The sequence below is a fragment of the Barbus barbus genome (assembly GCF_936440315.1).
Source record: "Barbus barbus genome assembly, chromosome: 4".
NCBI classification, from domain to species: Eukaryota; Metazoa; Chordata; class Actinopteri; order Cypriniformes; family Cyprinidae; genus Barbus; species Barbus barbus.
The window spans coordinates 5,969,145-5,986,151 of record NC_136732.1 but is presented as its reverse complement, the minus strand read 5'-3'; the positions used below and the strand labels follow the sequence as shown (position 1 = coordinate 5,986,151).

The 17,007-nt window shown below is 44.4% G+C and overlaps 1 protein-coding gene and 1 long non-coding RNA gene across 5 annotated transcripts in view; one reads left to right on the top strand and one right to left on the bottom strand.

Annotated features, from left to right (window-relative positions):
* LOC306866595 (NACHT, LRR and PYD domains-containing protein 3-like) overlaps positions 1-10,600 on the bottom strand; it is an 89,979-nt gene extending 79,379 nt beyond the window's left edge. For all 4 annotated transcript variants that reach the window (XR_013783950.1, XM_079411852.1, XM_079411853.1 and 1 more), the window contains exons 1-7: positions 10,316-10,600; positions 9,952-10,056; positions 9,294-9,398; positions 9,014-9,098; positions 8,537-8,732; positions 6,506-8,444; positions 5,621-5,791 (exon numbers count right to left, since the gene is read on the bottom strand). Coding sequence is in view for 3 of the 4 variants with exons in the window: in XM_079411852.1 (XP_079267978.1) it covers positions 5,621-5,791; positions 6,506-8,444; positions 8,537-8,732; positions 9,014-9,098; positions 9,294-9,398; positions 9,952-9,995 (2,540 nt within the window). In the remaining variant the exon portion in view is untranslated. The remainder of the gene's footprint in view (positions 1-5,620; positions 5,792-6,505; positions 8,445-8,536; positions 8,733-9,013; positions 9,099-9,293; positions 9,399-9,951; positions 10,057-10,315) is intronic.
* LOC306867355 overlaps positions 1-17,007 on the top strand; it is a 1,261,287-nt gene that overhangs the window by 78,954 nt on the left and 1,165,326 nt on the right. The window lies entirely within an intron of this gene.

Below are 17,007 nucleotides of genomic sequence, written 5' to 3'. Positions count from 1 at the left end.
GTTCCCGAACCAGGAAGTGATGCTGCCCGTTAGGACGCTCTCGATGGTGCAGGTGTAAAAGGTCTTAAGCACCCGAGAGGGAAGTCTAAAGTCCCTTAAGCGTCTCAGATGGTACAGACGCTGCCTGGCCTTCTTCACCAGGGTGCTGGTATGACAGGACCAAGTCAAGTCCTGCGTGATGTGAACACCCAGGTATCTGAAGCTGTCCACTCTCTCCACTGGAGTCCCGCTGATCGTGATCGGCTGGTATGACCGCTCCTGCTTCGTACTGAAGTCCACTATCAGCTCCTTAGTTTTGCTGATGTTCAGGTGTAAACTATTCACCTGGCACCAACTCTCCAGGTTCTTAATCTCCTGTATGTAGGCCGTCTCGTCGTTGTCTGAGATCAGGCCCAACACAACAGTGTCATCAGCAAACTTGATGATGGTGGTGGAGTTGGAAGTGGCCACACAGTCATAAGTGTACAGTGAGTACAGCAGGGGGCTCAGAACACAACCTTGAGGGGCTCCAGTACTTAGGGTGATGGAGGATGAGGTGTGTTTACCCATCCGTACGGCTTGCTGTCTGTCCTTCAGGAAGCTGGAGATCCATTGGCACAAGTATGTGCTGAGACCAAGGACCTCCAACTTGGAGGTGAGTGTGGAGGGAATTATGGTGTTAAACGCTGAACTGTAGTCCACAAACAGCATTTTTACATAATTCCCTTTTCTGCAGTCCAGGTTACTTGTTGTGGTGTGGAGGAGGTGTGAGATGGCGTCCTCCGTGGAGCGGTTATGTCTGTATGCAAACTGTAGTGGATCCAGTGTGTCTGGTAGTGATGCAATGATGAAGTCTCTGACCAGTCTCTCAAAGCACTTCATCGCCACTGATGTGAGGGCTACAGGGCGATAGTCGTTTAGGCAGGTGGGCTGGGGTTTCTTGGGGACAGGAACAATGGTGGACTGCTTAAAGCATGAGGGGACTATGGACTGTTCCAGGGAGAGGTTGAAGATCTCAGTGAACACCGGTGCTAGCTGGTCAGCGCAGGCCTTCAGAACCCGAACTGTGATGCCATCTGGTCCTGCTGCCTTCCTGATGTTCACTCTCCTGAATGCCCTCCTCACGTCATGCTCCGTGATGGTGAACACGTTGTCCTCACCGGCTTCCTCAGCGTGCATGCAGTTAGCACTGCTAGCGCCGCTAGCGTGATTAGCTGCAGCCTCGAAGCGAGCATAAAAAGTGTTCAGCTCGTCAGCCAGAGAAGCGTCCGCATTCCCCGATCTGGAGGGTGGTGTTTTATAGTCCGTGATGGTTCTGAGTCCCTGCCACAGGCTCCTAGAGCCGCCATGTTGGAATTGCGACTCTAGTTTCCTCCCGTAGCGCTGCTTCGCCTCCTTCACCGCTCTGCGCGCGCTGTAAAATGCAGCCTTGTAGTCATCCATGTTCCCGGTGATGAGCCCTGTGTTGTAGACAGCGGAGCGGGATCTCAGGGCGTCGCGGATGGTTTTATCCACCCACGGCTTCTGGTTGGGAAACGTCCTGATGATGGTTTTCTGCACCGTATCATCCATTAGTTTCTCTATAAATCCCACAACCGCTTCCGTAAACAAGCTGACGTCATCAGAGCTGCGCCGGAACATGTCCCAGTCTGTGTCATCTAGCGCGTCCTGCAGAGCGGCTACCGATTGGTCCGTCCAGCGTTGGACCTCCCTCTGCACCGGGGCTTCCTGTTTCAGCCTCAGCCTCTGTTTGTAAACAGGCATGAGGAAGATGGCGGCATGGTCCGATTTCCCAAACGGTGGTTGTGACTGTGCCTTGTAGCTGTTCTTGTATGGGGTGTAACAGTGATCTAATGTCCTTTCACCCCTGGTGGGGCAGCCGATGTGCTGATGGAAGTTCGGCAGTGCACGCTTGAGGTTGGCACTGTTGAAATCTCCCAAAACAATGAATGCGGCGTCCCGGTGCTGTGTCTGGTGAAGGTGTAGTGTTTCATGTAAATCCCATATCGCAGTGTCCGTGTCCGCTTGAGGTGGAATATAAACGGCACTGACGATGACCGAGCTAAATTCACGAGGGAGATAAAAAGGGCGACATTTGATGGTCAGAAGTTCAAGATTCGGTGTGCAGGAGCGTGAGAGGGGAACAATGCTCGCGCTGTCGCACCAGTGTTTGTTCACCATCAGACATACTCCACCTCCCCTAGTCTTCCCCGAGTCCAGCGTTCTGTCCATGCGGTAAACCGAGAAGAACTCGGCCGGCTGGATGGCGTGGTCTGGTACCGCTGGGTTCATCCATGTCTCGGTGAAGCAGAGAAGGTTGCAGTCCCGAATGTCCCTCTGGAACTTGACTCTTGCCCTGAGGTCATCGAGTTTGTTATCCAGCGACTGGACATTGGCGAGCAGGACACTTGGTAAAGCCCGGCTCACACTGTGCGATTTCGGCCACGATTTGTTCGTCTGAGACAAATTTAGAAAATCCTAAAAGATTTCTATAATCCTAGGCTAAAATCGGTTGTCTAGATCGCTTGTTTGACATGTTCACCGACAGCCGATTAATGGCCGTTGCGATCATTTTTTTCCTCCGATTAAATTCTGGCAGTGTCAGAAGATTTCAGACACTTTCCTGCAGTGTGACATCTCTTACGACGACCGTCAAACCAAGAACCAATAGGAGCACTGAACTTGATGACGCAATTAGCGCGACAACTTCAAACCATTCATTATTTGTAAAAACAATATATGTACAAAGTAAAGTTTACTTAAAGTTGATTTATTAAGGGGCAGGATTTTTAAACTCGAATAACAAAATTACCTCAAGTTCGCTTTTATCAAGAATGCATCCAGATGTGACTTGTGCGAACTTGAGGCAGCTAGGTATGCCAGAATGCATTTCGCACCAATCAAAGGGCAAAACCCGCAAAATTTTAAAAATATCACTGTTATTGTGTCATGAAGTATTTCGTTTCACTGTAATGTATGTAAGTTCCTTGAAGAACATTTTTGCGGCTATTAATATGTTTACATGAAAACAAAAAGATCAGTGGTGCTTGATATCATATTTCATCATATTGTAATACAGTGTAGATAACTTAAGCCCGGCTCACACTGTGCGATTTTGGCCACGATTTGGTCGTCTGAGACAAATTTTGAAAATCCTAAAAGATTCCTATAATCCTAGGCTAAAATCGGTTGTCTAGATCGCTGGTTTGACATGTTCACCGACAGCCGATTAATGGCCGTTGCGATCAATTTTTTCCTCCGATTAAATTCTGGCAGTGTCAGAAGATTTCAGACACTTTCCTCAAGTTTCCTGCAGTGTGACATCTCCTACGACGACCGTCAAACCAAGAACCAATAGGAGCACTGAACCTGATGACGCAATTAGCGCGACAACTTCAAACTTCAACTTCGTTATTTGTAAAAACAATATATGTACAAAGTAAAGTTTACTTAAAGTTTATTTATTAAGGGGCAGGATGTTTAAACTCGAATAACAAAATTACCTCAAGTTCGCTCTGTAGAACTGGAAGTCCATAAAGTCCTCTTTTGCCCAGCCATGACTTGCTCCACACACGTCGTCTTTTTCGTTTTTTTTTTTTTTTTTACATCAAGGCATGTAATTAATAAAACTAATGCTACACGTTGCTGTTGTTTGCTAGCTACCATTATAGCGAGAGAACGCGGGTCACGTATTGATGACGTAAAACTCCGGACAAGTCTTCTTGAGGACATCCGTTTTTATCGCGTCTTGACTGTCGTACAGTCTGACATTAAGACAACTGAGATCCTACAGTCTGACATGGGGATCATGTTCGTACAGTGTGACAAGCAAAAATCGCAAGAGACTTTTAAAAATTGCACAGTGTGAGCCCGGCTTAAGGGAGCGCGGTGTGCGCGTGCCCTCAGCCTGTTCCTGACGCCGGCTCGTTTCCCTCGAGGACGCCGGTACGGGTCGCGTCCTTTGTTCCTTCTCAGGATCTCGCTCGGCCAGGATGGGTCCGGGTTCAAAAACGGCGAAAGGTGAGTGCATTGTGCACCAATAGAAATAAGAGTGGCCCTGTCGTATGTAAGAATGGCCATCTTACAAAAAGAAACCGGTGATTATGGTTTACAATACGAAAAAATAGCAAAAGAAGACAAGGTTTGGTCGGAGCAGTCGTGACGGCAGCCGATCTCACCGGCGCCATCTTACATCATAGCGTACATAGCGTAACTGTAGTAAATGTATCTGTCTCACACGTGTCCCACATTGTCCCGCAAAATCACATCTGCTGTCTCTCAACAGATCTATTGCCAGGTGGTCACCCTATACAGTACATAATATGCCTATGAGTGTATACCATTAGTGAATTAATAAAAAAAAAAAAATTATTAAAAAGGTTTTGCAAAGAAATGTTACAGGTTTATACAAATGTCATATAATTGTAAAATCTTAAATGTAGAAAAATAATTATCTTTTTGGGAAACCCTTTATTAAAAAAAATATTGTGGAAATTCTTTTATACATTATAAATTGTAGTAATATGAATATTTATAATTTGTATTAACAATAACAATAGTAACGATAGTATTACTTAAATATTACTGAAATTTTACAACTGATAAAAATAAATGTTTTTAAAGTTACACATGCAAATGTGCCATTAAATTATTGAAATATTTGCTTAAAATCTCAGGAGGTACTAAAGTAAATAATTTAGGTCAAAGGGGTTTGGCTGACAAAAAAGTTTGAAGTGTGCTTTACAAATAAATATTGTATTTTATTGCATTGTATTAATATACAAAACATTATAAAGTAATTAAAAATGCAGTACATGATTTCAATTATACTAAAACTCTACAGGTGAGAAAGTTTTTCATCTAAATAAACAACCTCAAAATGGTTGAAAAACAAGAAAATTAAAGTTTTGAAATGGCCTAACATAAGTCCAATCGCAAGCCACATTGAAATGTTGTGGTAGGACCTGGAATGTAGAGTTCATGCTGGAATTGAAGCCTACAACAGTGCTTCCCAAACCTGTCCTGGAGGACCCCTAGCCCTGCGCATTTTGTATGTCTCCCTTATCTAACACACCTGATTCAACTCATCAGCTCATTAGTAGAGGCTGCAAGACATGGGCCGTTTCTCAATATGCGTACTTGTCTGTACTTGTGTTCTTGTGGACTTGTGAAACGTCATCAGTCGCTGCCCAAGTACTGTTCCAATTCAAAGTTCACATCTAGCCAAGTCCAGTTCAAATCCCCGGATGTGTTCTTGATCCGCCCCTTTTACCGAGGATGCATCGAGAGGTGACTTGTGCGGACTTGATTCGGGCCATAACCCAGAATTCAGTTCGTCCTCCCGTCCTCGAGAGTTCGTTCTTCTGAGTCGAACTTGGCAAGTCCAAACTCGAAAGGACGGAAGTCCAGACTCTGCGAACTTGGTATTGAGAAACGGCCATGAATAGGGTGTTTCTGATAAGGGAGGCATACAAAATGTGCAGGGCAGGGGGACCTCCAGGACAGGTTTGGGAAGCACAGGCCTACAAATTTCACTGAGCTGAAGCAGTTCTGTCCTCAATTCTGTGGCAAATTATCTAGGTCCATGTTAACAGATGGATCTGAATTCTAACCAAACACTAGGGATTGTCACAAAACTTACCTCAGTATCTCTAATTTGCAATTTATATTCTTCAGTCCAGTGCAGAGCAGCTTCACTCCTGAATCCTGCAGATCATTATTGCTCATGTTCAGCTCTTTCAGACTTGTATCTGATCCAAGAACTGTAGCCAGAGCTGGACAGCTTTTGTCTGTTAAGTCACAATCATTTAGCCTACAAGAGAAATAAGTCAAATCACAGAATTAGATACATGTAATATATTTGTTAAATACAAAAATTAAATTTATATCAAATATTTTTACATGAGCAGTACATGAGCATTATTATTTTTACATGAGCAGTAAATATACTGCATATATATTGGAATTTTATTGATTAAAATTTCCTAGATAAAACAAACTAGCATGCTTGAATAAAACCTAAAATATGTAAATTAATAATATGTTTATATCATTAATGGCAATGAGTTATACATTTAAAAGTGCTGCTCTATTATCTTGAGTGTCTTGAGGTGGAAAATCTGGAGGTTAATCATTTATGCATGGAGGTTATGCAAGAGTATATATCCTTTATACCAGAAGTTTAAGAAGCTGAACTGCATATTAGAGCAAAAACAACTATCTGACACAATGTGTTTTATAATAACATGATGTGCTTCTTCTGCAGCTAACTAAACAGCTTGTTTTGCTGAAAAGAGAAATTTTAACATAAAACACATGTGAATCTAATAAAAAACATTGCACTGTTTTAATTCCGAAGGACTAAAAAGTTTTACAATTTTAACCCTAAAAGAGATTTATACTGATAATTGGTATATGGTTAATACTCACTACATATCAGGGGTGTCCAAACCTGCTATGTAACAATATAGATAAATGCAATTTTAAGATGAGAACAAAACATGACAAAATATATTAAATAACTTACAGAGCTCTTTTAGAGGTTTTGATGACTGCCGATAGTCTAATGAGACACTCGTCTGATTTCTTGAATTTCTGAAGTTCAAACTCCTCCAGCTCCTCTTCTGATGTCAACAACACAAAGGCCAAAGCAGACCACTGGGCAGGTGAAAGATCAGCAGATGAGAGACTTCCTTTGCTAAGGTGGGTCTGAATCTCTTTCACCAGAGTTTGGTCGTTCAGTTCATTCAGACAGTAGAACAGATTGATGGATCTCTCTGGAGACAGATTACCTGTAATTTTCTGTTTTATGTACTGAACTATTTCCTTTTTGCTCTGGTCATTGGCGTCGTCCTGTGTCAACAGACCCTGTAAGAGTTGCTGATTGGACTGGAGTGACAAACCAAGGAGGAAGCGAAGGAAAAGGTCCAGATGTCCATTGTCACTCTCGAGTGTCTTGTCCACTGCAGTCTTGAGAAAATCAATCATGTTTTTTTTGGATTGGAATGACATTCCAAGAAGAAAGCGAGGGAAAAGGTCCAGATAACCACTGCCACTCTCAAGCACCTTGCCCACTGTAGTCTTCAGCAAATCAAACATGGTTTTATTTTTGTTGTCCTGTTCTGTAGAGTCTTGATCAAACACATATTTCTTGTTGATGTCTAGAAACAGATGTGCATAAAGGGCTGCAATAAACTCTTGAATGCTCAAGTGAACGAAGCAGTACATGGTACCCAAAACGATCCCTATTTCCTCCTTAAAGATCTGGGTACACATGCCTGAGTACACCGATGCCTTATAGACGTCAATACCACAGGCTTCCAGATCTGTGTCATAGAAGATCACATTGTTTCTTTCCAGCTGATGAAATGCCAGTTTCCCCAGTGAAAAGAAGGCATCTTTATCCCAGGAAACATCTGGTGTATATACTCCATCATACTTTCGTCTGCTCTGCTGGATCTGAAATCTGAGGAAGTGTGTGTACATTTGTGTCAGAGTCTTGGGAGTGTCTTCAGTATTTGATTCCTGCAGTGTTTTGGAGGCATCTTCATCCTGATTATTTTTCACATCATTATTTCTTTTCTCCTCTAAAATGTTCTGGAGAACAGTGGCTGAAATCCAGCAGAAGACTGGGATGTGGCACATGATAAAGAGACTCTTTGATTGTTTAACATGATCAATGATTTCTTTGGCCTGATTCTCATCCATGAATCTTTTTCTGAAATACTCCTCCTTTTGTGCATCATTGAATCCTCGTATCTCTGTCAGCCGGTCGATACAGTCAGGAGGAATCTTACTGGCAGCTGCTGGTCTGGTGGTGATCCAGATGAGAGCAGAAGGAAGCAGATTTCCCTTGATGAGGTTTGTTAGGAGAACATCCAGAGAGACTGGTGATGATACATCAGACCATGTGTCATTACCATTGAAGTTTAGAGGAAGACGAAATTCATCCAAACCATCAAGAATGAACAGGACGTTTTGGTTCCTTCTTGTAAGGTTCAGTCCTTTTGTCTCTGGGAAAAACTGAGTTATAAGGTCCATCAAACTTAGTTTTTCTTGCTCCTTTAAGTTCATCTCTCTAAATGGAAGTGGAAATATGAAGCGGATATCATGATTTTCTTTTCCTTCGACCCAATCCAGAACAAACTTCTGCACAGAGACTGATTTTCCGATGCCAGCAACTCCTTTTGTCAGTACAGTTCTGATCTGCTTGTCTTGTTCAGGTGCTTCAAATAAATTTTTGCACTCAACCTGTATCTCCTGTGATTCATGATGCCTGGAAGTAACTTCAATCTGTCTTACCTCATGTTCAGTATTGACCTGTTCACTACAACCCTGAGTGATATAGAGATCTGTGTAGATGTTATTCAGAAGTGTGGAGTCACCTTGCTTTGCAATTCCTTCAAACACACATTGATACTTCTTCTTTAGGCTACATTTTAGCTGATGAATGATGAACAGCTCATCTAAACAGAAACAAAAATACAGATATTTTTAATCTTATTTTCTCTCCTACATTTATAAATGACACTCTGACAGATGGTCATGAGTTTCTTACCTTCTAGAGTATCAGCAGCTTCATCTTGCTTCATCTCTCTCAGGAAGTAGAGCGTGAGATCAAGAGCTGCTTCTTTGATACTGGATCTATTCTCATTAAAATCCTTTACGAAGTTTTGCAAGTCCTCTTTTTGTAATATTTTCTTAAACTTTTCCAGTTCTTTCTTCAGAAATTTGATTATTTTGCTCTCAAGATCCTACAAAGACAAAGAAAATCAATGACAGAAAAAAAACTCTTCATCTATATTTGGTCAAAATTATTTATTCAGTAATTAAAAATATTCATAATAAATAAAGCTGAGACAAACGTTAATTAGCTGTAAATATTAATAATAATAATAATATTAATAATAGGTTTTCATTCTTATTTTATGGGTTCTTAAAAAGAGAAATTAGAAATAAAAGCTCCGTCACACTCTTATTTCAATAACATATTTGTTTATAATTATTAAATATTCTTGAAAATGTGTTTTATTACCTGGAAGATCTGCAGGAGACTGTTTGTAAAATTCTTGTGGTTCCTGTGAGACTGTAAATCTGGATCTAATGTGTCATACTGAAGCCTGATAGTAAATAAAATAAATCAAAATACTGTGTTTTTAGGACAAATATGACCAAAATATCTTGTAAACGTTTTTAGAAAAGAGAAAAAGAATACTTTGATACATTTTTTAACTATAAGTTTTATAATAATTATTCACTGATACACATTCTGACACAGTCTGTGTGTAAACAGAAATAAGAAACACATCAAATACCGTTTGGTTTGTGATGTTGTTTCTTCACTGAAGTTTGGTCCTTTACCCTTTGACCGGTCACTCTTCACAGACACAGAGCTGGACACATGTGATCCTGATCTTACACTAATGACACAAAGAGAGAAGACTTTACTACAGGAGGTCCATCTGTGTTTTATATCGACACACTTTCTCTCCAGTCCTTCACAGAAATATTTGCAGGAGACTATGACCTTTGTAACTTTGAAGATCTTACACAAACAGATACATTACACACTAAAGGAAAATGTAAGCATTTAAAAACATCATATGACCCCATATGAATTAAGTGTGCAATCATGTTTTAATGTCTGAAAATAAGTGTAAACCAAAATCCCTGATTTTAATAAACAGGAATAATATGTATCTTATGGAATAATTTAATTATCTACATACCCAGTGCTGAAGAGAGACTGTAAATTGGATTAGATTGTAAATGATGATGTTGATTTTCAGTTCTCAGATATTTATCATCTACTGGCTATTTTTAAATATTTTTTGTTATTTTTTAATGAGGAAGTTATGAAGTTCTGCAAAGCATTTGTAAATATAAAGTAAAGTTTGTGAAGGTTTAGTTTTTTACAGCAAACATGAGAAACTCCAGCAGTGTTTAAAATGATGAAAGCAGACTCAGTCTTACCTCTGTTTCTGTGAGAGACTCATCTTTCCTCGCTCCTCTGACATACTGCAGCTAAACTGTCATTGATCAGCACTAATGAGACAACAATCTGCTGTTCAGTATGACCTGGAGATGATGGATATTAATCAGATCAATCAATATGTTGAGTTAGCAGCAACAGCAACAAAAAACACTAGAAAATAAAGTGAGTAACAAACAAATGCACTGCCATGTAGAATAACTAAATGATCTTGATGAGAAATGGCTGGTTTAAAGATACTTTTGGTTTCGCATCACAGCAACGACAGCATACAACAGAAGCGGAAATACAGAAACACCTCCAGAAACACAATTCGCTTTCAATAACCCCTTTTTAAAAACTTACTTGCAGTCTTGTCCACTAAGAAGAGCATTTATAAGAATATGAAACGCTCATTGTTCTGTGCTTTAGGCCTGTAGCTTGATATCAATTAATTCTCATATCTCTCAGACGGATTGGATTAAATATACAAAAACAATGTCCGCGAGAGTTAAAATTAGTAGCGTCTGTGTTAAAGTTGTGTCTATAAAAATGTTTTCTAGGACATGGCATGGATCAAATCCAACGAGCAACGCTTTCTCTTGCGATCTGTGTTTTACTTTCGTTTTTGTTTTCTTCGTGGGTTTTTCTGGAGGGTTTCGGGCGAGCTGAAGTTACTGCCACCTGCTGCACTGGAGCGAGGATATTACAGCTATCGAGTAGGGTGAAGCTGCAGGCCCGGAGGCCCAACTGCACGCTCAGACCTGCACTCCCAGAACTATCGTTTTTTCAGACAGTGCCACCTGCTGTTTGGATGAACATTTGTTTTGTAGCGGTGTGTACAGTAATAATTTCCAACATTATAAAACTGCTAGCAAGTAGCAACATCGGACACTTGAGTAAGGTTATTAATTTTATTAAAGCGATTCCTGAAAATTACCAGGTTTTAATAAGTTACACCAACACACGAATAGCCTATTTTAGTATTTAATGATAGTTTAGATAGATAGTTCGACAAAATAAGCCGTGAATTTTATTCTCCCCAGTTATTTTCAAACACATGGTGTGTAACCTATTATTGGTAGCTTAGTCAGTGTTTTATTTGATCAAAATTAGTGTCGAAAGATAGCATTATTTTATAATATTTACAGCTTGCTCTTATTTTCTGTGTTATTGTACCATTCTGGGATACTTAATGTTTTCTAACTAAATAAAACATTTTAAAGTAAATATGTACGGAGGGTGGTCCGGACTGCTGAGCGAATCATTGGTACAACCCTCCCCACTCTCCAAGAACTGTACTCATCCAGAGTGAGCAAAAGGGCTGGCAAAATCACTCTGGACCACTCACATCCAGCACACTCCCTCTTTGAATTGTTACCGTCTGGTCGATGCTACAGAGCTCTGAGCACCAGAACGACCAGACACAGGAACAGTTTCTTCCCTCAGTCAATCCATCTCATGAACACTCAATAATAAACGTGGAACACACAACTAATTCATTATCCATTCACCACACTCACTTATTTTATTTTTATAATTTCTAATTTGCACATACTTGACCTGTACATACATTGTTGTCTATATTATATATATGTTTTATTTTTTTTGGGCTGGTTTGTACATTGGTTATTGGCTATTTCTTGTTGTTTTGTTTTTATTACCTGTGTCCTGTCCTGTTGCTGTCTCTCTGTTGCACTGTGCAGCTTCTGTCACTACAACAAATTCCTTGTATGTGTAAACATACTTGGCCAATAAATCTCATTCTGATTCTGATGTTATTTAATATGTAATATATGCATTATTAACCCAATTATTTTTTTCACCATTTTTCCCTGCATTGTTTACAGGTCGATGATGTTACAGACATGCCAGGCTCTGCCACCTCCCAATCACAACGATCACATTCACCTGAGTTCTAATCACACTCACCTGTCCTGCATCACGTCCCTCATTACCGCCTAGCATAAAGCCACACACCACCCAGCACTAGATGTCCGGTCTCATTCTTGAGAAGAGGACTTCTAAAGCGCTCACAAGCCTTTGCACTATTGCTGTGATACTACTTACCTGTCGTTGTGTATATTACCTGTTCCCAGGATCCTGTTCCAAGTCTGCTCCAAGATCTCCGTGTTCCTGTCCCAAGGCTGCAGTGTGGGTGTGTGGCCACCGATCACTCCTGGATTCCCCGTGAGAACCTGCAAGTAAAAGATCAAGAGAACCGCAGTCAATTCCTGAATATCAGCCCCGGGTTCATCACCACTGCTTACCTCTCAACCATTCAGTCATTCAATAAACTCACCTGAACCTGCTAACCGTTTGTGTCCTCCGTTCTGTAACAGAAGACCGGACCATAACAGGCATCTCCACCATGAGTTCATCAGACCCCTTCCAGGAATTGGTGGAGTTATTAAAACAAACCCTCACCTCCGCACCATCATCTGCTCCAGCGGTCGCTTCTGGCATCAGCGCTCCTTCGACGGTCTCCACCCCCATGGCCGAACCAGCGCCCTACTCCAGCTCGGCGGAGGAGTGCAATGGGTTCCTTTTGCAATGTTCCCTCTCATTTGAACTTCAGCCTCACCTGTACCCTACCGAGAAGTCCAAGATCGCTTTCATTATCACCCATCTCCGAGGTCAGGCGCTTCGTTGGGCGGAGACCATCTGGGCACAAGGCGGTAACGTCACTCAGTCATCCCAGGCGTTCATACAACATTTCCGGGAAGTCTTTGGGAAGCCCGTCTATGACGCCTCGATCAGCGATCAGCTCTATAGCTTATGCTAGAGTTCATTACCCATCAAGGAGTATGCCCTGCAGTTCAGAACTTTCGCGGCAGCCAGCGGATGGAACGAGTGTGCTCTCCTCGCCGCCTATCGACAAGGTTTGGAACCCCATCTTCGCCTGCAATTGGCTGCGTTCGATGACTCTCTCGGCTTGGAGAGTCTCATCCAACATTCAATCCGCTGTGCCTCTCGAATGACCTCTTGTCTGGCTGAATTATCCTCCGACTCTTGCCGCCGCAGCTCGTTTCCCTTTCGCCTGGCCGAACAGCGTCCTCAGGAGGTAACCCACGAACCCATGCAGGTCGATACTTACCGCCTCTCTGCCCAAGAACGTTCCCGCCGATTCGCCCAGGGCCTTTGCTTGTACTGCGGAGAAAGGGGACATCTTTGCTCCACCTGTCCCACAAGACCACCTCGTCTGGGGGTGAGTGCGATCTCTACAGACATTTCAAACATCAAACCCCTGACAATAAAGGTTCTCCTCACCGGCCCAAAATGCTCTCTTCCAGCCACTGCCTTACTCGACACCGGGTCCGCAGGAAACTTCATCTCGGGCAACCTCTGCCGCCAGCTCCACCTCACCACCACCGCCACACCGCAGAGTTACCAGATCCAATCGGTCACTGGTCACAGGTCCGTGCCCATACGACTGCAAGTGGGAGCCTTACAAACGGAACATATCTGCCTATTAGTCCTAGAGGGCTCCACCGTAGACATCATTCTAGGCAGGCCGTGGTTCCTTCAGCATGAACCCACCATCTCCTGGCAAAGTGGGGAGGTACTCAAATGGGGAACTCCCTGCTTTGATCAATGCTTCCCGGAAGTCCCCAGACCAACCTCTGCACCACCAGGCCGATTAGCAGTGAATTCCACGTCTATTGAAAGTCCCCCTGAAAAGAAATCGGTAGACATACCTGCCTGTTACCGCAGTTTCCACGATGTCTTTTGCCCCAAGAAAGCCTCACAGTTACCACCTCACCGTCCCAGGGATTGCGCCATAGACCTCCATCCGGGTGAGTCAGTGCCCCGCGGCCGCATCTATCCCCTTTCAATTCCTGAGCAGAAGGCCATGGAGGAGTACATTGAAGAGGCTCTCAAGCAAGGCTATATCCGCCCTTCCACGTCCCCTGCCTCATCGAGCTTCTTCTTCGTAGCCAAGAAGGACGGCGGGCTACGGCCCTGTATTGACTACCGAGCCCTTAACCAAATTACCGTTAAGTTCCGGTACCCACTTCCCCTCGTCCCAGCGGCTTTAGAACATCTCCGAGGTGCCACTGTCTTTACCAAGCTGGACCTCCGCAGCGCCTACAACCTAATCCGAATACGTGTGGGGGACGAATGGAAGACCGCGTTTGTGACACCCACTGGCCACTATGAGTACCTCGTCATGCCATATGGGCTAGCTAACGCCCCCTCCGTATTCCAGGACTTTATGCACGAGGTGCTCCGGGAGTTTCTTCACAAGTTTGTATTGGTGTATATCGACGACATCCTTATCTACTCTCGGAGTATGGCCGAACATCGTCGCCACGTTGCGGAGGTCCTCCAACGCCTGAGGGAGTATAATCTGTTCCTCAAGGCGGAAAAATGCTCCTTTCATCTTCCCTCAGTGCAGTTTCTGGGCTACAACATCAGCAGCAGTGGTATCCAGATGGACGAGGGGAAGGTGAGGGCGATTTGGGATTGGCCCACTGCTGATACCATCAAGGGACTCCAACGTTTCCTGGGGTTTGCAAACTTCTACCGCCGGTTCATTCAGAACTACAGTACCATTTCCAGCCCTCTCACCAACCTGCTCCAAGGAAAGCCTAAAGCCCTTATCTGGACCCCAGCAGCCACCCAAGCCTTCCGAGAATTAAAGGATGCATTCACCAAGGCCCCAGTCCTGATTCACCCAGACCCCAGGGAACCGTTCGTTGTAGAAGTCGATGCCTCCACGTCAGGAGTGGGCGCCGTCCTATCCCAACGGCAGGGGACACCATCCAGACTCCATCCATGTGCCTTCTTCTCCCGTAAGCTCAGCCCGGCGGAGCGCAACTATGACATCGGCAACAGGGAGCTTCTGGCCATCAAGCTAGCCCTAGAGGAGTGGAGACATTGGTTGGAGGGTGCCCAACATCCATTCACCGTCTATACCGACCACAAAAACCTTCAATATCTCAGGGAAGCAAAACGACTAAACCCCCATCAGGCCCGGTGGGCACTCTTCTTCACACGGTTCAACTTCTCCATCTCATACCGCCCTGGATCCAAGAACGTAAAGGCTGACGCCCTTTCACGCCAATTTGACACCCAGGAGGATAACCTTGAAAACCCTGAACCCGTGCTCCCTAAGCAGATATTTGTCTGCCCCATCCAATGGGACATCGAATCAGCTCCCTCCACCAATGTTCCCACGAATCCGCCGCTGGGCTGTCCTCCGGAACTACAATACATCCCCAGGTCCCAACGCACCCTGCTAATTCACTCTGCTCACACATCTCTGGGCACTGGCCACCCAGGGGCCAACAACACCCTCTCGCTGCTTCGAGACCGCTTCTGGTGGCCCAACATGGCCAGGGATGTTTGGAGGTTCGTTCAAGGTTGTGCAGATTGTGCCATGGCTAAGAACCCTCGCCGACTTCCAGCAGGCAAGCTCCTCCCTTTACCCGTTCCAAATCGCCCCTGGTCGCACCTAGGAGTAGACTTCGTCACGGATCTGCCTCCATCCGACGGCAACACCTGTATTCTAGTCGTTGTCGACAGATTCTCCAAGGCCTGCCGGCTACTCCCGCTCAGAAATCTGCCCACCGCCTTAACTACAGCAGAATTATTGTTCAACCACGTCTTCCGTTACTTTGGGATCCCGGAAGACATTGTCTCGGATCGTGGACCCCAGTTTATTTCTCGAGTGTGGAGATCCTTTTTCAAACTCCTAGGTGTGGCCGTCAGTCTCTCATCGGGCTACCATCCCCAAACTAACGGGCAGACAGAACGGAAGATCCAGGAGGTGGCCCGTTTCCTCCGAACCTTCTGCCATGGCCACCAGAACTCCTGGAACCAGTTCATTGGCTGGGCCGAGTATGCCCAGAACTCCCTTCGCCAGCCTACCACTGGTTTAACCCCATTTCAGTGCATACTCTGTTATCAGCCACCAATGTTCCCCTGGTCAGGTGACCCCTCGGATGTGCCTTCTGTGGATTTCTGGTTCCGGGAGAGCGAGAGGGTCTGGGACGCCGCTCACCACCACCTTCAGCGGGCAGTGCGTAGGCGCAGAATGACCGCGGACCTTCGTAGATCAGAAGCTCCCGTTTACCATCCTGGTCAGAAGGTCTGGCTATCTACGAGGGACATCAGGATGTGCCTACCCTGCAAGAAACTAAGTCCCAGATTTGTTGGTCCCTTCCCCATTGTCAAACAACTTAACCCTGTCACCTACCAACTTCAGCTCCCTCCCCGGTACAAGATCCACCCTACCTTTCACGTCTCATTATTGAAGCCTTATCACCCCTCTGTTCCTCTCTCCACAGAGCCTGGCCCTCCGGCAGAGCCCCCTCTCCCATTAATCCTTGAGGAAGGAACCATCTACCAGATCAAGGAGATATTGGACTCCCGACGCCGAGGCGGTCATCTAGAATACCTCATCGACTGGGAGGGATACAGCCCAGAGGAGAGATCGTGCGTACCCCGAATTGTTACAGACATGCCAGGCTCTGCCACCTCCCAATCACAACGATCACATTCACCTGAGTTCTAATCACACTCACCTGTCCTGCATCACGTCCCTCATTACCGCCTAGCATAAAGCCACACACCACCCAGCACTAGATGTCCGGTCTCGTTCTTGAGAAGAGGACTTCTAAAGCGCTCACAAGCCTTTGCACTATTGCTGTGATACTACTTACCTGTCGTTGTGTATATTACCTGTTCCCAGGATCCTGTTCCAAGTCTGCTCCAAGATCTCCGTGTTCCTGTCCCAAGGCTGCAGTGTGGGTGTGTGGCCACCGATCACTCCTGGATTCCCCGTGAGAACCTGCAAGTAAAAGATCAAGAGAACCGCAGTCAATTCCAGAATATCAGCCCCGGGTTCATCACCACTGCTTACCTCTCAACCATTCAGTCATTCAATAAACTCACCTGAACCTGCTAACCGTTTGTGTCCTCCGTTCTGTAACAGATGACTTGTAGAACCTCATGAAAATCAATACAAAAATAAAGCACATATCCGGCATATTTCTTTTTCACAAGGAATATGCCGGATATGTGCGACAGGAAGCTGCAGCTTAATTAATTTA